Source organism: Ascaphus truei, chromosome 18 (assembly GCF_040206685.1).
Source record: "Ascaphus truei isolate aAscTru1 chromosome 18, aAscTru1.hap1, whole genome shotgun sequence".
NCBI lineage: Eukaryota > Metazoa > Chordata > Amphibia > Anura > Ascaphidae > Ascaphus > Ascaphus truei.
In genome coordinates, this window is record NC_134500.1 from 21906429 (window position 1) to 21929044 (window position 22616).

Sequence of the window (22616 nt, forward strand, 5' to 3'; positions counted from 1 at the left end):
ATGGTGCGTGTGTCTGTGTACGGTGCGTGTGTCTGTGTATGGTGTGTCTGTGTACGGTGCGTGTGTCTGTGTATGGTGTCTGTGTATGGTGTGTGTGTCTGTGTACGGTGCGTGCGTCTGTGTATGGTGTCTGTGTATGGTGCGTGTGTCTGTGTATGCTGTCTGTGTGGTGCGTGTGTCTGTGTATGGTGCGTGTGTCTGTGTATGGTGTGTGTGCCTGTGTATGCTGTCTGTGTATGGTGCGTGTGTCTGTGTATGGTGTCTGTGTATGGTACGTGTGTCTGTGTATGGTGCGTGTGTCTGTGTATGGTGCGTGTGTCTGTGTATGGTGTGTGGTGTCTGTGTATGGTGCGTGTGTCTGTGTATGGTGTCTGTGTATGCTGTCTGTGTATGGTGCGTGTGTCTGTGTATGGTGCGTGTGTCTGTGTATGCTGTCTGTGTATGGTGCGTGTGTCTGTGTATGGTGCGTGTGTCTTTGTATGGTGTGTGTGTCTGTGTATGATGTCAGTGTATGGTGCGTGTGTCTGTGTATGGTGCGTGTATCTGTGTATGGTGCGTGTGTCTGTGTATGGTGCGTGTGTCTGTGTATGGTGCGTGTGTCTGTGTACGGTGCGTGTGTCTGTGTATGGTGCGTGTCTGTGTACGGTGCGTGTGTGTGTATGGTGTTTGTGTATGGTGCGTGTGTCTGTGTATGGTGCGTGTGTCTGTGTATGGTGCGTGTGTATGTGTATGGTGTGTGTGTCTGTGTATGCTGTCTGTGTATGGTGCGTGTGTCTGTGTATGGTACGTGTGTCTGTGTATGGTGCGTGTCTGTGTATAGTGTCTGTGTATGGTGCGTGTGTCTCTGTATGGTGCTTGTGTCTGTGTATGGTGCTTGTGTCTGTGTATGGTGCGTGTGTCTGTGTATGGTGCATGTGTCTGTGTATGATGCGTGTGTCTGTGTATGGTGCATGTGTCTGTATGGTTCGTGTGTCTGTGTATGATGCGTGTGTCTGTGCATGGTGCGTGTGTCTGTGTATGATGCGTGTCTGTGTATGGTGCGTGTGTCTGTGTATGGTGCGTGTGTCTGTGTATGGTGTGTGTGTGTATGGTGCGTCTGTGTATGGTGCGTGCGTCTGTGTATGGTGCGTGTGTGTGTATGGTGCGTCTGTGTATGGTGTGTGCGTCTGTGTATGGTGCGTCTGTGTATGGTGCATGTGTCTGTGTATGGTGCGTGTGTCTGTGTATGGTGTGTGTGTCTGTGTATGGTGCGTGTGTCTGTGTATGATGCGTGCGTCTGTGTATGGTGCGTCTGTGTATGGTGCATGTGTCTGTGTATGGTGCGTGCGTCTGTATATGGTGCGTGTGTCTGTGTATGGTGCGTGTGTCTGTGTATGGTGTGTGTGTCTGTGTATGGTGCGTGTGTCTGTGTATGATGCGTGCGTCTGTGTATGGTGCGTCTGTGTATGGTGCATGTGTCTGTGTATGGTGCATGTGTCTGTGTATGGTGCGTCTGTGTATGGTGCGTGTGTCTGTGTATGGGGCGTGCGTCTGTGTATGGTGCGTGCGTCTGTGTATGGTGCGTGCGTCTGTGTATGGTGTGTCTGTGTATGGGGCGTGCGTCTGTGTATGGTGCGTGCGTCTGTGTATGGTGCGTCTGTGTATGGTGCGTGCGGCTGTGTATGGTGTGTGTGTCTGTGTATGGTGCGTGTGTCTGTGTATGATGCGTGTGTCTGTGTATGGTGTGTGTGTCTGTGTATGGTGCGTGTGTCTGTGTATGATGCGTGTGTCTGTGTATGGTGTGTGTGTCTGTGTATGGTGCGTGTGTCTGTGTATGATGCGTGTGTCTGTGTATGGTGTGTGTGTCTGTGTATGGTGCGTGTGTCTGTGTATGGTGTGTGTGTCTGTGTATGGTGCGTGTGTCTGTGTATGATGCGTGCGTCTGTGTATGGTGCGTCTGTGTATGGTGCGTGCGTCTGTATATGGTGCATGTGTCTGTGTATGGTGCGTCTGTGTATGGTGCGTGCGTCTGTGTATGGTATCTGTGTATGGTGCATGTGTCTGTGTATGGTGCATGTGTCTGTGTATGGTGCATCTGTGTATGGTGCGTGCGTCTGTGTATGGTGCATGTGTCTGTGTATGGTGTGTCTGTGTATGGGGCGTGCGTCTGTGTATGGTGTGTCTGTGTATGGGGCGTGTGTCTGTGTATGGTGCGTGTGTCTGTGTATGGTGCGTGTGTCTGTGTATGGTGCGTCTGTGTATGGTGCGTGTGTCTGTGTATGATGCGTGTCTGTGTATGGTGCGTGTCTGTGTATGGTGCGTCTGTGTATGGTGCGTCTGTGTATGGTGCGTGTGTCTGTGTATGGTGCGTCTGTGTATGGTGCGTGTCTGTGTATGGTGCGTCTGGGTATGGTGCATGTGTCTGTGTACGGTGCGTGCGTCTGTGTATGGTGTCGGTACATGGTATGTGTGTGTGTCTGTGTACGGTCCATGTGTCTGTGTACGGTGCGTGCGTCTGTGTATTTTGCGTGCGTCTGTGTATGGTGCGTCTGTGTATGATGCGTGTGTCTGTGTATGGTGCGTGTGTCTGTATGGTTCGTGTGTCTGTATGGTTCGTGTGTCTGTGTATGATGCGTGTGTCTGTGTATGGTGCGTGTGTCTGTGTATGGTGCGTGTCTGTGTATGGTGCGTCTGTGTATGGTGCGTATGTCTGTGTATGGTGCGTGTGTCTGTGTATGGTGCGTGTGTGTGTATGGTACGTCTGTGTATGGTGCATGTGTCTGTGTATGATGCGTGTGTCTGTGTATGGTGCGTGTGTCTGTGTATGGTTCGTGCGTCTGTGTATGGTTCGTGTGTCTGTGTATGGTGCGTGTGTCTGTATGGTTCGTGTGTCTGTGTATGATGCGTGTGTCTGTGTATGATGCGTGTGTCTGTGTATGGTGCGTGTGTCTGTGTATGATGCGTGTCTGTGTATGGTGCGTGTCTGTGTATGGTGCGTCTGTGTATGGTGCGTGTGTCTGTGTATGGTGCGTGTGTCTGTGTATGGTGCGTGTGTGTGTATGGTGCGTCTGTGTATGGTGCATGTGTCTGTGTATGGTGCGTGCGTCTGTGTATGGTGCGTCTGTGTATGGTGCATGTGTCTGTGTATGGTGCATGTGTCTGTGTATGGTGCATGTGTCTGTGTATGGTGTGTGTGTCTGTGTATGGTGCGTGTGTCTGTGTATGGTGCGTGTGTCTGTGTATGATGCGTGCGTCTGTCTATGGTGCGTCTGTGTATGGTGCGTGCGTCTGTATATGGTGCATGTGTCTGTGTATGGTGCGTCTGTGTATGGTGCGTGCGTCTGTGTATGTGCATGCGTCTGTGTATGGTGTCGGTACATGGTATGTGTGTGTGTCTGTGTATGGTCCATGTGTCTGTGTACGGTGCGTGCGTCTGTGTATGGTGCGTGCATCTGTGTATGGTGCGTATGTTTATGATGCGTGTGTCCATGTATGGTGCGTGTGTCTGTATGGTGCATCTGTTTATGATGCGTGTGTCTGTGTATGGTGCGTGTGTCTGTATGGTTCGTGTGTCTGTATGGTTCGTGTGTCTGTGTATGATGCGTGTCTGTGTATGGTGCGTGTCTGTGTATGGTGCGTCTGTGTATGGTGCGTGTGTCTGTGTATGGTGCGTGTGTGTGTGTGTATGGTGCGTCTGTGTATGGTGCATGTGTCTGTGTATGGTGCGTCTGTGTATGGTGCATGTGTCTGTGTCTGATGCGTGTGTCTGTGTATGGTGCGTGTGTCTGTATGGTTCGTGTGTCTGTGTATGGTGCGTGTGTCTGTGTATGGTGCGTGTGTCTGTGTATGGTGCGTGTCTGTGTATGGTGCGTGTCTGTGTATGGTGCGTCTGTGTATGGTGCGTATGTCTGTGTATGGTGCGTGTGTCTGTGTATGGTGCGTGTGTGTGTATGGTGCGTCTGTGTATGGTGCATGTGTCTGTGTATGGTGCGTGTGTCTGTATGGTTCGTGTGTCTGTGTATGGTGCGTGTGTCTGTATGGTGCGTGTGTCTGTGTATGATGCGTGTCTGTGTATGGTGCGTGTCTGTGTATGGTGCGTGTCTGTGTATGGTGCGTGTGTCTGTATGGTGCGTGTGTGTGTATGGTGCGTCTGTGTATGGTGCGTATGTCTGTGTATGGTGCATGTGTGTGTATGGTGCGTCTGTGTATGGTGCATGTGTCTGTGTCTGGTGCGTGCATCTGTGTATGGTGCGTCTGTGTATGGTGCGTCTGTGTATGGTGCATGTGTCTGTGTATGGTGCATGTGTCTGTGTATGGTGCATGTGTCTGTGTATGATGCGTGCGTCTGTGTACGGTGCGTGCGTCTGTATATGGTGCATGTGTCTGTGTATGGTGCATGTGTCTGTGTATGGTGCGTGCGTCTGTGTATGGTATCTGTGTATGTGCATGCGTCTGTGTATGGTGCATGTGTCTGTGTATGGTGCGTCTGTGTATGGTGCGTGCGTCTGTGTATGGTGCGAGCGTCTGTGTATGGTATCTGTGTATGTGCATGCGTCTGTGTACGGTGCATGCGTTTGTGTATGGTGCGTGCGTCTGTGTATGGTGCGTGCGTCTGTGTATGGTGCATGTGTCTGTGTATGGTGCATGTGTCTGTGTATGGTGCGTGTGCCTGTGTATGGTGCGTGTGTCTGTGTATGGTGCATGTCTGTGTATGGTATCTGTGTATGTGTATGGTGCGTGCGTCTGTGTATGGTGCGTGCGTCTGTTTATGGCGCATGCGTTTTATCAGTGAGACTCCATTGAGTTCTATAAAGTTGCTTGTGTTAAAAACTCTGACACTCACTCTATAATAGTGAGACTCACAACATTTGTGCGCTACCTAGCATGCTCTCAATGACCCTTATTCAACATGCTGTGAAGCCACTTCCACATGCTGGAGAGTATTTTAGTCCCACTCATCTGAATGGAGCTGATCTCTTTTCCAGCACGAGGAAGACAGGTTTACAGCATATTAAATACGGTCCAAAATGTGCACTCTGGTATATCAGCTCAGCTTCATCATGCAAAGGCTTCTGGCTGACCATGCGGTTTGACTTATTGTATGTAATATCTCAGAAACGGTATAGATAGTTCCCCTTTTAGTCTAGCTCTTGGTAAACTACAGTACAAAGCTAATGAAGAATTGACAGGTCGTAGATACCATTATTTATGTGGTAGCGTGGCACTGTGCCTCTAGTTGCTTTTTCTGCAAGATAAACCCTTTCAGGATAAGAGGTGCCGGTGCTTCATTGATTTGATGCCCATCATCAAATTGCTAGTCTTGAAACAATTTTTGAATTAATTTGCTACAAATGTAATGGATGGGCCTGCAATAGACTTTTTAGATCAATCTGGCCGCTTAAGGAGTTTAAGATAACAAGATCCTCCACAGCAATGGTAAGGCCTTTGCATAGTTTTTGCTAAAGTTTACTGAAGTCTTGTTGCATATAGAGCTTGGTCCCGTTTTCAGGCTTCGTGGCGGGTCTCATGGATCGAGGGTCGAGCCGTTTTTTCAATGACTGAGATTGAACATTAATCAGTAGAAGAACTCTGGGGTTTCATTTACTAAAGTTTTCGGCTGCTGTCCTGGGACGAAACCGGTGCAAGACACAGGATCGGATTTATCAGAGAACAGGAATTTAGTTGAAAGCTTCGCTTTGATTCACCTGGCTGTGGTTTTGCCCCCAGGAGACCAGTAAATAACGGCTTTTGCTGTATGTACACAACGGAATTAAAGCAGTCGCTGTCCTGGGTCCTGCACCCATCGTTATTAGCGGAAGATCTCTAGAGCCCATATTAAATATGTTGGGAAGCCACTACCCCGTGCTCGAAGATATTTTGATCCTAATAAATTGAATGGAGCTGAACTGTAGGCATTGGTAAGACTTCACATCATGTTCAATAGGGAGCAGGTCTTGAACTCCGATCTTCTTTACAGTTTGTCTAAGGCACTTGCCGAACGTATTGGTAATTGGGTTAGGTGGTTGAGCATTTTGGAATAATAATAATAATAGCATGTTCTTGTATAGCGCTGCTAGTTTTACGTAGCGCTTTACAGAGACATGTTGCAGGCACAGTCCCTGCCCTGTGGAGCTTACAATCTATGTTTTTTGGTGCCTGAGGCACAGGGAGATAAAGTGATTGCCTTAGTTCACAAGGGGCCGACACCGGGAATTGAACCAGGTTCCCCTGCTCCAAACTCAGTGCCAGTCAGTGTCTTTAAAACCACTAAGCCCTTCTTTCTCCTATCATCATTTTATATGACTTCCGTACAAGCAAATGGCAGTAATATGACATATTTGGGTAAATATTATTTTTCATTTTAAAGTGTATTGATTTTTTTTTTAAATAACACCGTGCTTTGATACATTATTGTTTTGTTAAATGCTACAATTCATTAAAACATTAATGTGTAAAAAATCAATTATCACTGCTTCCATTAACCTGAACTAGTGTCTAGATCCTCTGCGCCCAAAAGACATCATGTAAAAAAAAATCTGCTTACCATAAGTGATTAAAAAACACACAGACACCCAGCTAGCTGTCAGAAACCCCCTATCAGTTAGTGTTAGGACCTGTGATATTATGGTCATGCCTTGAAAGTGGCTCGCAGGCTTATATGCTTTGGCCAAAGGGTTAACTAAATTACCCCTTTTCAAGAGATATATAGGTATTTCACTGTGCACTTTTGTCACATTTGGTTGTTGCTCTGGACTTCTTTGTTTCTTGTTTTATACCCTAAGTGATTGTCTAATTCATCCCATTGCTCAGGAAGTAGAACTCGGCTCTTCAAATGTTGGTCTTAATCATTACGATTTTTAACTCTTTCCTGCCAGAGTCTGTAAATACCGGAAAAGGAACAAATTTACACCAAGTACTAGAGTTGTGGAAAACTTTCCAAAATACATTCACAAACCTTCCAACATTCACAAATCAAGTCAAAATAGATTCTAGGCGAACCAGTTCAAAGAACTTTTAAGATGTCAAAGTTTCTAACAAATCACACATTTCCGCCATCAAGTATCTTTCCTGCCAACAAATCGGTTCTGATCACAATTTGTAGGTGATTCGCCAAGTATTATCTTCTCTCCAGATTTGCGCCTCTGGACGGGAGTTAGATAACAAGAAAACTTCGGCGCAACAGCTGACAAGCGGTATATTAGATGACCGCCGATCCCTTTTCAGTACTCCTTGAAAAAGCACCATGGCAGTGCGAAACGCGTGGGAGGTCTTTTTGGAAGTTTTTTTTAATCTTTGTTCTATGATTTAATAAACAACGATATATATATATTTTTTCTACCATGTCGGATTCCCGTGCTCATTCTTGTCAGCTGTTGCTCCGAAGTTTTCTACATAGGGTCTGGATAGGTGTTTTCTTTAACATTTCAATATTATAATACCATACAAGTCTCTACATGTTTATATAGAACTTACATATACGTTAGTTCGAGCGGAACTGAGCACGACTTCCTTGGAGCACGGGGCAGCACTTTTTGTTGTTGTTCTGGGCAGGAGTTGGCATCAATAATTGAAATGTTTGCTGAATTTTGACCGTGCTGTGACTCAGACCTGACTGATTCGTGACTGTTTTCGCTGGGGGGGGGGGGGGGGGGGAAGGGCCAATTTCGCAATGTTCGCAAATGAGGGCTAAAGTTTTGCACATCTCTACCCAGCACTGAGATCAATACAATTGGGCATTCAAATGGACGCCAATTGAGACAGCTGTATGTTTATTTTTGCAGGGTAACTCCGTCGTCTGAAAATCCCAATGCTGCTACTTCCAGCACAAGTCAGGGGAAACCATCGCTGCGGAGAATCAAGGGGCGGATCCACAGAAGCAAAAGCCTGGATAGTGTTGACCTCTGCGAGTTTAATGTAAGTGCTCTAAATATTTCAAGTATGTTTCTTGTTCACCGAGTTACCTGGATTAAAAAAATGCTACAAAGCCAGAGAGGTATTGAGGGGACTATTAGAAAAAAAGACAAAGGTATTAGGACATTACTGTAAAGATGCAGCTTATTCTTCAATGTCAAATGAATCTATTCTGATCAAATCAATTATGACCTTACATTTGTCTTGTCACTTGGACTTGATTGGTACATATATACACATATATAAGTAGAGGTATCTGTACCGTGTTAAACGAGCTTAATAATCAAAAACGAATAGATGATACCGTTCTGTGGCTAACAAAATGCATATATATATATATATATATATATATATATATATATATATATATATACACATGTAGAGGTATCAGTAACGTGTTAGCCGAGCTTCAATAATCAAAAAATAAATAGATGATACCGTTCTGTGGCTAACGAAATGCTTTTATTTGTGCGAGCTTTCGAGATACACTGATCTCTTCTTCCGGCGATGTTACAATGAATGACTTTTTGCTTGCTTCATTCATTGTAACATCGCCGGAAGAAGAGATCAGTGTATCTCGAAAGCTCGCACAAATAAAAGCATTTCGTTAGCCACAGAACGGTATCATTTATTTATTGTTTGATTATATATATATATATAATATATATATACATATATATATATATATATATAATAATACTGAGTTAAGTTATGGTGAGTAAAAAAAGTGACAAAAACCGTCCACAGGAAAGCAAATATGCAAATACAACTGTATGCTCATCTGCATGTCTTAGGCAGGTCTGCAACCACGCCTTTCCCCATTATCACCCAGCATACAGCACTTCCACTGCAGCAAGGGATTCTGGGAAATGACATGCAAATGAGCACACAGTGTCACTTTTTGCCTATAGGGAACCATGTTAAAAATGGTTTTTGAGGCAAAATACCATATATATATATATATATATATATATTGCAGAATAAATTAGTTCTGTACTATCGCAACTGGACTAACACGGCTATTTTCTGCTTTATATATATATATATATATATATATATACTTATAAGTTAATATATATATATATATATATTTATATATATATATATATATATACATCTCTGTTAAATTAAATGCATAGGTGGTGTATTGTGTGGGTCACATTATCGTGGCAGCTTTCTTCTCTCCATTAGCAACTAAACACCCTATTCTGCATTTGTTTAAATAATGCATAACTCTTCTGCTATCAATCAACAAAGATCTATTTGCGGGGGAGACATGGGAAAACGGAATTGGATTTTGGAAAAGTAACATCCTTATTTTATTTATCTACGTTATATAGCAACAACATAGTGATGATAAAAGGACAACGTTTGAAACACATTGTCGTGGTTTACACACATGCACATCTGATAGATTAGTCACTGTTTAATGCGCCTGTTGCATGAGAAGATTATAACCCTCACTTTTGCTTGTAGTGATCGTCGTTATCTGTGTACCACAAATGTCACATTGTGCAATAATGGTATACAGTAAGTGTTGATTCATCATGGTCACTGAGATTGCAACGTACAAAGTTGATAAAGCCCCCACTAAAGTTATATTGCCCCCTTATTCAGATTCATCTTATCTTTACTCTGAGAGTCGAATCACTCGTGCCACCTTCTAAGGATAGGTAGGTTCATGGGTTAGAAATCGAACCTTGGTTCTGAAGTCCGAGTCAAACTTTAGAACATATATCTAATCGTTTCTAACATTTGAGGCATTACAAACAAAAAAAAATCTACTCCACTGATTCTCATTTATGTTTCTGTACAAAAAGTTTGCAGTTCAAAACATTTTGACCTAATTTAGTGAATAAAAATTAATTCCCACCCCCAAATTTTTTTTCCAAACCAAAACCATTCAAGTTCCATCAAAACAAAAACATTTTTTGGAACCAAAATGGAACCAGTGGAAATGACCAACCCTTACCTTCTTTCACATTGTATTTTTGGTGAGGATAGATGCGATCAAATAAATATAGCTAGTTATTTGCATGTCTCCACATCTTCATTTATTTTAAGTAGGCGTAATGCAGTAACTAGGATGCTAAACAAACAAGACTGTCACTTGAAGTTGAATAAAATTGGAAGAGCCAAGCCGATGTTTTACCTTTAGAGGATTTCTGTAATAGAGTTGTTTTATTTGCAGAAAAAGAGTCATGTAAAAGCTTCTATTTTGCGGACATGGCGGAAGCATACGGCTCACGTTAAGTTCTTTATAAATTAATCATTTTGCTGGAAAAGACTTAGGTTGATGGGGAGGCTATTTGATGCCATGCATTGATTTTAGTGGCGCTGTATATGTTATAAGCCTGCACTTTTTTTTGAATGTGTCAGCAAGGTTATGGCGACAGTGATAATGATGCATTGTAACCGAGCATCCTTCTTCCCCCCATTAAAGGGACTGTCGAGAATTTCCGATGCAAACAAACTGGTTACCTTAGATTTTCACATCCTCTTGAAAACCCAAATGCCTCTTTGCAAGCCAATGAGCCAATCAACAGTGGTTGCATCACTGGAAGATGCTGATGATATGAAATCCTTATTCGGTCAATGACATCGGTAATACACATAAGCTCTCGTGCAAGGTCAATGATGACCATTTTAGTCATCCCAAAGAAGCAATGTAAGCAATGTAATGGGAACATTTATATCTTACATATCACCTGAAACCAGGGTTCCCAATGATGTTAAAATAAAACAAAATTGTAAAGTGCAATTTGCTTATTACAATATTATTCAAAAATCAATTAAAAAAGCGTTGACTTGATAGTAATGGGCTGCACAGTTATTTATTTGCCTCTGAACAGGAGATAACTTATGGGGGATAATAATATGGTTTGCATGTTGTCATGAGGCTTGGTAGTGAATAGTGATGAAGCAATATATCTTGGCTTGAACAGATTGTGAACAATGTAATCATATTTAGCTCTATGTAATGTCCATTTGTAGACATAGCAGATGTTTTGATAAACCAGTAGAATCCACATCATGGAGATAAACCCATGACTGATGCTAAAACAACATACTACCATGAAATACACTATGTTTTAATAAAACAAATGTGCTGGTATTTAAATGGAGGGGATCATTTTGAGATTCTGAACGAAAGCCACTGATATTTCAGAATGGTTAAAGACTTGTAAGTAAAAATGATCCAAACCACAGATCAGTACAGGCCACCAAAGCTTAGTTACTTATTCATCCAAATTCTAATCATAAACTTATTTGGGATCAATGTCATTCAACAATACAACGATGGGAAGACAGTAGAGATGGGTGACTCCGCCGAAATCCATTTCCCGGATTTTCTCGCATTTTCAACCCAAAATACGTTCTGCGGTGTAAAATCCGCAAACTGATTTGGACGGTTTTAATCCGCACGGATTCATCATAATCCGCACGGATTCATCATAATCCGCCATTGGCTACAATGCGGGGACGGGTTGCTGAATCCGTGGATTGGAATCTACAAATCCGTCCACGGGTTGCGGAATCCGCGGAGTGCGTTGGTAATAATAACAAATCTTCAAAACGCGAATTGCTCTATTTTGAGATTGATCTCCAGAAATCTGCGGGCCAAAGGAACCGGCCGATCCGCTGCGGATCCAAATTCACCCAACATCTAGAAGACATCCCCAGGTGATATTAAAATTGCACATTTCTTTTATTAAACATTCTATCTTTAAGAACTTCAAACAGTGCGAGGAAGCATCCGGCCACTGCTGTTTGCAGATAACACCAATAGTTATTTCATATTGAGAAAACAAAGTATGTTCAATTTCATTGATGTTTGGAGCTGATCACAGTGATGTCACTGGAAGCAACTCTACCTGTGGTTAAAATGACAGTATTGTGGATTAGATTGGAAACAGCAGGAACAGCAGAACAGTAGGTGTTGCAATAAACAGCGCGATCTGTTAGGGATGGGCAAGTTCATTGGTTTCAAAATCCAAACGTCTCAAATTTCGGGGTTTGCTCAGATGTCCAAGTCGAACTCTGAAATTTCTTTTGAATATGTGCAAAAATGTCACACATGTTTTTTTTTATTTACTGTACACTGTATGGTGGAGGGTTTTTGTCACTTGGATAATATGTGGTTGAAACCAATTCCAGCTTCACATTCCAAAGCCAGTATAACCAGCCTTTCACTGATGAGACCCAAAAGGTCGAAACAACTGTCTGTGAATAGGTTTTACTGGCTATGCAGCCATGCTGTGCTGAAATGCTGTGTAATGCAACCGGCATAAGCTGATAGGGGACCATGTTAAAATTCCTTGACTCTTTATCCGCTGTCACGGAGGAGGATGTATCGTTGCTGATCTCCTCTTCTCCCTCTACCACCGGCCATCTTGACCCCATTCCCTCCCATGTCCTAAAACCTGTTGCTCCTACTATAATCCCTACGCTCACACACATTTTTAACTCCTCCCTCTACTCTGGTACCTTTCCCTCGTCATTCAAACATACAACAGTTATACCAGTCAAAGAAAGTTCAGTCCGCGCTCTTGCTTCCTAGTGTTGCAGAAATGAATTCTTCTCCCTCCTCTTACTGCTCCTATGGCTTGAAGTGTAGCCCTTCACTCCAAAAAACAAACTCCGGTGGAAGACCCCGCCGGCGAACAGAATGACCAAGAAAAGAAGCACAGGAGTGCACCAAGGTAAGGAAAAATTGTAAATGTATTAAACAATAAGGCAATAAAATAACTTACATGTAAGTAAGGATAAGTGCGTGTCCGAGTCTACGAAATGTTCAACAGATCGGCATCATCATCAGTCAGACAGGGGGACAATTTCAGTTCCGTTTATGTAGAGATACCGCGCGCTGGGACTCACTCTATAGCACTTGCTGCAGGAATCGCTTCCGCATGTATGCAGGTAGTGGCGTGGTATCCAAAGCTAATGCGCATGTGTGGAAGGAAAGCCCCCTGTAGGCGTCTGTGGATGCCGGTTACGTTGGAAAATCGTGACCGGAAGGGTACACAACTGTGTAAACTGGCCAGCGCGCGGGATCTCTACATAAACGGAACTGAAATTGTCCCCTGTCTGACTGATGATGATGCCGATCTGTTGAACATTTCGTTGACCTGGATACTCATTTATTCTTATTTACATGTAAGTTATTTTATTGCCTTATTGTTTAATACATTTACAATTTTACCTTACCTCGGTGCGCTCCTGTGCTTCTTTTCTTGCAACAGTCATACCATTACTCAAAAACAGCAAGCTTGACCCCACCTGTCTTTCTAACAATTGACCTGTGTCCCTCCTGCCTTTTGCCTCTAAACTCCTTGAACGTCTTGTATTCTCTCGCTTGCTACATTTTTTCAACACCTATACTCGCCTTGATCCTATACAATCTGGCTTCTGCACGGCTCACTCCTCTGAAACAGCCATCAATAAAATAACTAATGACCTCCATGCTGCCAACGACAGAGGTTATAACACTCTGCTTATATTACTCGCCCTCTCTGCAGCATTTGATACTATGGACCACCCTCTTCTCCTTCACATTCTCCATACCCTTGGCATTCGTAACAAAGCTGTATCCTGGATCTCCTCTTACCATTCCCATCGTACTTTCAGTGTCTCGTTTGCAAACACCTCTCCCATCGTACTTTCAGTGTCTCTTTTGTAAACACCTCCTCCTCCTCTATCGATCTCTTTGTGGGGCTACCCCAGGGCTCTGTCTTGGGACCCCTTCTCTTTTCTCTTTACACACTCTCTCTAGGTGACTGTAACAGGGGACTTATCCCTGTTCACAAATGTGCCTCTAATCCAGCAGTGTGGTGTTAACTGCTGGTAGCAAATTAACTAACACCACCTGCCTGATTAGAGGTGGTAGAAAAAGCCTGCCTTTGAGACAGGAAGTGACTCCTTTGCTCACGTGTGAGCTGACCTTTGGAGACAGAGCAGAGGTTCTTGAGTCTCCCAGGGGAGACTGACCAAAAGAACACCCATCTCTGGAGCTGACCGGTCTTGAGCTCTGCCCAGCATAGCTGATTGCAAGACACCAAATAAGACTTCTAAACCTGGATGCTGATATTTTTCTGTGCACGCACGGGTGCGGTTCCAGGGGAGCAGAGAAGCTTACTCTATAGCCGCTAACAGATAAGACTTTCATTATTAAGAGACTGCTTATATCTGCTTATTTTCATGCTATGTGTTTGGGGTTGGTAGAAATGCTTAACTAATGGAGATGTGAACTAATTGCATAGGATTTCACTAGAAATACTCCCAAGTGAATGGAAGCTTTTGTCCCCGCCCTGTGTTTGGATTATTTCCTGATGAAAAGGAAAAGGCACAATAAAGCCTATTATAATTTCACATTATAAAGCCTCCTAATTGTGTACCTCTGTGAACGTCCGTCTACAGTGACCTAATCACATCTCTTAGGTTCAAATATCACCTATATGCTGATGACACACAAATGTACTTATCTACCCCTGACCTTACACCTTCTGTACAGACTAAAGTTTCTGAATGTCTTTCGCTATATCATCCTGGATGGCCCTCCGCTGACTTAAACTTAACATGGCTCAAACAGAGCTCCTCATACTTCTTCTCAAACCTGGCCCGATTCCCTCCTTCCACAATACTGTTGGAAGTACTATCATTCACCCCGTAGCCCAAGCACGCTGTCTATGGGTCACACTCGACTCCTCTCTCACATTATCTTCTCACATTCAAAAGGTAGCAAAAAACTGTTGTTTCTTCCTCCACAATATTAACAAGATACATCCTTTCCTCTGTTGCTCGAATGCAAAAACTCTGACACAGACCCTCATTCTCTTCCGTCTCGACTACTGTAACCTCCTGCTGTCCGGCCTTCCTGCCTCTCACCTGTCAACCCCTACAATCTATTTTTAACGCTGCTGCCAGAATCACTCTACTCTTTCCTAAATCTGTCTCAGCGTCTCCCCTGCTGAAATCCCTCTCCTGGCTTCCTATCAAATCCCGCATCTCGCACTCAATTCTCCTCCTCACTTTTAAAGCTTTACACTCTTCTGCTCCTCCTTACATCTCAGCCGTAATTCCTTGTTATACACCATCCCGACTCTTGCATTCTGCTCAAGGTTGTCTTCTCTCTACACCTTTTGTATCTAACGCCCTCTCCCGCCTTAAACCCTTCTTACTGACTGCCCCAAACCTCTGAAATGCCCTTCCCCTCAATTTCTGACTAGTACCCTCTCTATCCACATTTAAGACCCACCTCAAAACACTTATAGGAGAGCAGAGCCGCCTGAGCCGGTGCTCAGATGAAAACCCTGATAAGATAATGTGTAATGACCAATGTTGGTAATGAACATCTTGTATGATATCAGCGATGGTAGAATATATAAATCCACAATGTGTCCATATAATGCGGTCACCTTTTTAAAGACAGTCCTGATGTCGGGATGAACATGGAGTGCCTGAAGCCGCGTTGTAACGCAACTCAATGCACTCCCTTCACCGGCACTTTGAACTTGAATGCACACTATATCGACTGGCGTAACTTCCAAGCACTAAAATGTTGATGGTGTTTACTCACGGTACCACTTGACGAAACTCCCGCTGTGTGTGCTCCCATGCGTAGTAACAGCAACTTGAAAAGGATCTTCAATAGAAAAAATGCCGGTGCACAGCAAAATCGGGAGAAGGGGACGTAATGACCAAAAAGTGTTTATTGGCTGATAAAAAACATGAAGGATAGTACTGGAGCTGACACTCTAACGCGTTTCACATCAAAGAGTGATGAAACAGCACAGCGTGTGTCTTAATACAGAGCCTCCCTTCAAGATCAATCAGTAGAAAACCAATCATTGCTTAAATTAATTAATGCCCAGGTGAGCATATGCAAATGTAGGAGGATGTGTCTCAAAACACACGCTGTGAAAAAAATATTGCATATTAAACACACAACATATTTATATGTAGTATAATGTCATATGATAGATATTTAACCAAACGGTGAAATTGATGGTGAATAAACAACCCAAAAGCATGGTTTAACTGAAAACATAAAACCTACTAAATGACACAATTTATATTATACAAAACTGCTAAAACCATTTCTGTAAAGAATTCAATAAAGCCAAAATAATCAAATAAAGTTTAAATAACTAACAGTACTATATCAAAGATATATTCATGATTTTTTTTTATATATATATAGTAGAACATTTATATACCAATGCTATAAACTTATGATAATTTATTTAAAGTTCTATAAGTTTTATAAATTTCGAATAATTGCTAATGATATATTTCTAAGCATGGAGTAAATAATTGGAAGAAATAACCCCCAGTTATACTCCAAAAGATTTGAACCACACTCGTGTTTTTTTCTATTGAAGATCCTTTTCAACCCACCTCAAAACACACCTGCTTAAGGAAGCATATGAGTAGCTCCAAGGCTGATAATTAACACCTCATACATTAACCTTGACCCCTTGCAGACGCAGTTACCAGAATTCCCTCCTACAGTCTCTGTACGTTCTTCCTTCCAACAAATTAGATTGTAAGCTCTTTGGAGCAGGGACTCCTTTCCCTAAATGTTACTTTTATGCCTGAAGCACGTCTCCCCTGTATGTGTTATCTATATTATTTGTTATTTAAATGATTGTCACAATGTATTACTGCTGTGAAGTGCTATGTACATTAATGGCGCTATATAAATAAAGACATATATACAAAATGGACATGAAGCAAAAGGTGACAGTGTGTTCATTTGCATGTTCGTTTGCAGTGGAAGAATTGTATGCTGGGAGATAATGGGGAAAGGCAGAGTTGCAGACCTGTCTTATTTATTTATTTTATTTATTTATAAAATATTTTACAAGGAAGTAATACATTGAAAGTTACTTCTCGTTTTCAAGTATGTCCTGGGCACAGAGTTAAGACAAATAATACATGGTTACAAATACAGTTACATAATGAGCAGGGTATACATTATATACAAGACATTGCATGCACAGTTAAAGAAAATATATATATTATGGGCGTATGAAACAGTTACAGAACAGATTAAAATGTGAGACAGCCTTATATTTGAAAGAACTTAAACTGGTGGTGGATGTGAGAGTCTCTGGTAGGTTTTTCCAGTTTTGGGGTGCCCGGTAAGAGAAGGAGGAACGGCCGGATACTTTGTTGAGCCTTGGGACCATGAAGTCTTTTGGAGTCTGATCTCAGGTGATAATTGCTGTATGTGGTAGGGGTGAGGAGCTTGCTCAGGTAGCTGGGTAGCTTGCCCATAAAGAATTTAATGGCAAGACAGGAAAGGTGAACTTTGCGCCTAGACTCCAGTGATGACCAATCTAGTTCTTTGAGCATTTCGCAGTGATGTGTGTTGTAGTTGCATTGGTGAACAAAACGACAAATTGAATTGTAGAGGGTGTCAAGTTTGCTAAGGTGGGCCTTGAGGTGCCGAGCCATATACTATGTCTCCATAGTCAATAATTGGCATTAGCATCTGCTGTGCGATACGCTTTCTGACCAGGAGACTTAGGGAGGATTTGTTCCTGTAAAGTACCCCTAGTTTGGCATAGGTCTTGGTTGTCAGGGTATCAATGTGCATCCCGAATGTTAAGTGGGAGTCAAAACATAAGCCCAGGTATTTAAAACTAGTAACAGGAGTTAGGGTGGTATTAGCGTTGGTTCTAATCTGGAGCTCAGTCGCTGGAAGCTTTAAAAATTTAGTCTTGGTCCCAAATACCATTTTTACAGTCTTGTCAGTGTTTAAAAACAGTTTGTTTTGGGAAATCCAGTTTTCGAGTCTGAAAAAGTCAGACTGAAGTATGTGTTGAAGGTCAGAGAGGCTATGCTGTGCGCATATAGGATTGTGTCATCTGCATACATGTGTATTGAGGCTTCCTTACAAGCTGTGGGAAGATCATTGATGAACACTGAGAAGAGTAGGGCCCCCAGAACAGAGCCTTGCGGGACACCACAGGTGATATCCAGGGGGTTGGATTTAGAGCCTGAGATGGACACATGTTGGGATCTACCTGATAGGTAGGACTGAAACCAGTTTAAAGCATGCTTCCCTATTCCAGAGCTCTGGAGTTTGTTAAGCAGGATAGCATGATCAACTGTATCAAAAGCCTTTGCAAAATCTAGGAATACTGCACCAGTGAGTTGTCCCCGTTCCATTCCACACTAGATTTCATTGCAAACTTTTAGCAGGGTAGTTACGGTGGAGTGTTTGGGACGAAAGCCAGATTGGAATTGGCTAGGGAAATTTGTCTTGGTATAGTAATCGCTTAATTGGGAGTGGACACATTTTTCCATGACTTTGGATATTGGGAGAAGTGGGATTGGCTTGTAGTTTGAGACAGTGTTTTTGTCCCCACTTTTGAAGATTGGGACAACTCTGGCAGTTTTCCAGGTCTTAAGGATATGGCCTGCAGACAGGATAGAGTTGACTATGTACGCAATTCGTTTGGCAATGGCTGGGGCACCAAGTCATAGGAAACGCATTGGCTGCTTAGTTTTAGTTTGAGGAGCGCTTGTGTAATCTCCTCTTCAGATACTGGGCCAAATTGAAAATTGTGGGCAGTGTTGGGAGGGGGTGGGGCTATGTGTGTACTCCCAGAATGAGATTCAGGTTTGTGGTTTGGGCTGCGTTTCGCTAAGAAGTTAGTGGCACACCCCACAAAGTAATCATTGAATGCATTTGCAATGTCAGTGGGGTTTGTCAGAGTAATATCCCCCTTAGTGATATTACTTGGTTGTTGTTGGTTAGAAGGCTGGAATATATTGTTGATAACCTTCCAGAAGTTAGCTGGGTTTGATGTATTTTGGTGGAGATTGTCAGTGTAATATTGTACTTTTGCATGCCTTGTTTGCCTTGTGCACATGTTCCGCAGGCATCTGTAGTGATTGAGATCCTTGGTAGTGCCAGTTACTTTGTAACTTTTCCACAAGGTATCCCTGAGCTGGTAGAGTGCAATAAGGTCAGTTGTAACCCATGGAAAGTGGGCCCCCCGTACCCTTATTTTGCGTAGTGGAGCATGGGTATCGCAGAGTTTTAAGAACTCGGATTGGAAATAGTCGAGCGCAGAATCAGGGTCGGGAATTAAATCGATTCTGTGCCATGGGCAGTTGGTAAGGTCATCCAGAAACTGTTGTGGGTTAAAGTTTTTAAATGTTCTAGTGAGGAGAACTTTAGGGCTTGAATGGGGCGGTTTAATTTTCCTTACACAGTACACTATTGCATGGTCACTGAAAATATCAGGAAGGATGCCAGAGGATTGGATTCTGCTGGGGTTTGAGGAAAGTATCCAGTCTAGCAAGGAATGGTTATGCGATTTCAGGTTTGGCCGTTTGTCTTAGGCTAAGGCCCCGATGCACACGCCAGAGCACCCGCCTTGCGTCCTAGCGGCGTGTGCACGGCACTTCACCACAATCTGCCATCTTTAGGGAGCCGTTTTTAGGCACGGGAGCATGGCCAAAATGGGTCCGGTGGGCGGGGCCATGACAGGGGCGGGGCCATGATGGGGGGCGGGCTCAAGATGTAAATTTTTTGATCTGTGTGTCCGTGTCTGTGTGTCCAGCATTGAGGAACGATCCACCCCCCCCTCTTGCGGCGATCTCCCTTCCTCATTGGCTCCCTGCCGCACCACGTGATGCGTCGCCGCTCGGGATCACAATCCTATTGTAGCCCCTTCTGGCAGACGCGCACAGTGCGAAATGAGCCTGGCAGCGAGGAGGGACTGGGGCCGACTAGGGAGGAAGTAAGGAGCTGGTGAGCGGTGCGCACGCAGTCGCGCGCGCCGCCGGGTGCAGCGGGACCCAAGCCTAAGGCCTGGGTCCCGCTGCATTCGGCGGCGGGCGCGCCCGCTTGTGCATCACTCACAAGACCGGAGTTCCCCCGGAGCCAGCCCCAGTCCCCACTCCCTGCAAGGCTCGCTGCGCACTGTGACGTGTCAGCCAGCTGGGGATACACGAAGATCGTGATCCCAAGCGGCGACGCGTCACGTGGTGCGGCAGGGAGCCAATGAGGGGAGGAGGGGAGCTGTCTGGAGCGCAGGGACTCGTTTGCGTAAATCGAAATCTGCACTGTCTTCTGTGCAGCTTGGCAGCATTCCCCCCCCGCTCCCTCCCGTGCCCGTTTTGCAGGCTGTGCGTGCTGGAGAGGTCGCGGCCAGCTGCGGCTGCTGGGGGGCGGGCGGGGAAGGCGACCGGCCAAAGTGAAGGGGGGGGTGTCCCGGCTCCAAGTGAAAGCAACAAGGCAGATGGGTTTCCAGCCTGGGCACAGTGTGTAGGGAAGGGTCAGGCTTCAGTGCCTATTACTTTCCCCCTCCCTTCAGTGGATGGCAAGGCAGGCATCTGAGGTATACAGTGGCCACCGGAGCTCCACGGAGCATACAGCTCAGCTGCTGCCGCTTTGGCCACGCCCCCCCCCCCGCGCCGAAAACCGTCTCCCTAAAGACCGCATATAGCGGTGAAGTGCCGTGCACGCGCCGCCTGAACGCAGTGCAGACGCGCCGGCTCGTGCAGCGAGGCCTTAGCCTAAGACATATGAATGTGCTCTCAAGTGATATTTTTATTTACTGAATCTGAGTGAAATTCAAGCCACATTCTGATAAAGGTTCATCCTCAGATCATTTTTTAAATAAACTGAGCAAACTTTTGGGTTCTCGAACAGAAAACAATTGGACTTCAGCAAAAAAGGTAACATTTTCGGGGTTTTTATTTTTATTAAACTGAATGAAACTTTGGGTTCATGTAGAAGTCACCACCATACATTTTCAGCAAAATTCCCCTAATACGCCATTTTCAAAACCTCCCTTTTCCCAGTCGTCATGCACAAATACTCCTGCTCATCTTCATCCGCACAGCTTTTAACGGGGCATAGATTTATTGCCCAAGGGCTTCCTAGCACCTCTGACATCTATGCACCCCTATTACAGGGGACTCAGAGAAAGGGATCTACCATTTCCTCCTTACTTAAATTAGGGTCATCACATCAGACAGCTAATATCTAAAGCAACAGAGCCTCAAGCTCACTATCTCATTTACCACCAATAGCTTTAATTACAGAATAAATATCTTGGACATATGGTTATGGGCTATGAAAACAAAAACCACAAGCATATGCTGTAGATAATCTGGATTATCGCATGCATCATCCAGAGATTAATTACATTTAACTCTTTAATATAGTATTTTTGAGTTGGGTATTGCAGGAAAGTGATAGCAACTAAGTAATCAGCCCCTATAAATGCTATTGACAATAGCCAACCTCAAAAAGTGCCTTATTACGATGCCAAACATATTACACATAATGGGTCTATAATCTAGCACCCGTGGTCTTTGTTTTTATACCTAGTTGATGCCTCTTTTGATTACAATATGTAAGGACCATACTGTATATATGTCTCTATAAGAAATGGTAAAACCCAATACATTTGGTTCAGAGTTAAATACATAATTGAGTAATATGAAATCCAGGGTCCAAATCACAGATGATAAAAAGATTGTTCATGGTGCAAAGTGCTGCAGTGTATTATTCTCTTACAACCACTCCTGAGGTTTTAGTACAATCTGTTTGTCAGTCCTCAAACCGCAGGTAAATTGTGAGTTTTCCTGTCTTTTGTGTGCATGTTAAAGGTGATGCCATCGCTAACCACACAGATAAATGTAAGTAGCTGATGTGCTTGAATCCAGGGTTTCAGACAAGACGTGATTCATTTTTGCACAAGATAGAAATAAAACCAGAGACAGAACATGAAACACAGACAGAGCTCAGTGCTACATCCAATGACACAAATACACGGTATTACTGTGTATTTGTGTCATTGGATGTAGCACTGAGCTCTGTCTGTGTTTCATGTTCTGTCTCTGGTTTTAAATATATATTGCCATGCTCAGTAGCACTCCTCTTTGACACTTATACGCATATATATATGTTGTGGTTATTTTGGGGGTTCAATATGAGCTTATAGGGGTTCTGTATGTTTTGCAAGATAAAAATAAGTAAGACAGTTACCTTGAAGGAGGAATCCATGCGTTTTATTTTTATTTTTTTTAATACAGGATTGAAGCAGGGCATTTCCGGAGCTGAACCCCATTAATTTCTGCACAGGGGGGCCCCGTGCTTCCAGAGATACAGACCTCCAAAGGGGGTGCCGGTATCTCTCTGCAGTTTTCTGCAGTTTAAATCCCCCAGTCACATGCACCAATAGTAAACCGCACCGGATGACGGCACAGCTTCCTATTGGCCTACAGGGCATGGGAGCTTTGAAAGTCAGCCATAATGTGAACCCTGGAGAGGCTACCGGCACCCACTACGGAGGTAAGTATCTCCGGAGGCAGCGGGTTCCTGGAGCTGAAAATAATTCGGTTCAGCTCCTCAGATCCACTGCTTCAATTATGTGTGTGTGTGTATATATATATATATATATATATATATATATATATATACATATATATATAAAAACAAAAAGATTTAAAAAAAAGTCTTGGACTGCCTCTTTTGAGGAGCAATCCAAGCAGGTGATTTTATTTGCTGTTTTGTTTAACATAGGTTTGAAGCTGGGGTTCACCGGAGCTTAACCCCATTAATTTCAGCTCCTGGGACCCACTGCTTCTGGGGATACTTACCTCCGAAGGGGGTGCCAGTATCTCCTGCGAGTTTAAAGCTCCCGCGTCACGTGGACCAATAGGAAGCCGCACCGGACGACGTCACGGCTTCTTAT

The 22616-nt window shown here is 43.8% G+C and overlaps 1 protein-coding gene across 13 annotated transcripts in view; it reads left to right on the forward strand.

Moving 5' to 3' along the window:
- Nucleotides 1-22616, forward strand: part of TJP1 (tight junction protein 1) — a 312644-nt gene that overhangs the window by 62507 nt on the left and 227521 nt on the right. For all 13 annotated transcript variants that reach the window (XM_075575846.1, XM_075575839.1, XM_075575840.1 and 10 more), the window contains one exon: nucleotides 7761-7893. In XM_075575846.1, the coding sequence (XP_075431961.1) occupies nucleotides 7761-7893 (133 nt within the window). The remainder of the gene's footprint in view (nucleotides 1-7760; nucleotides 7894-22616) is intronic.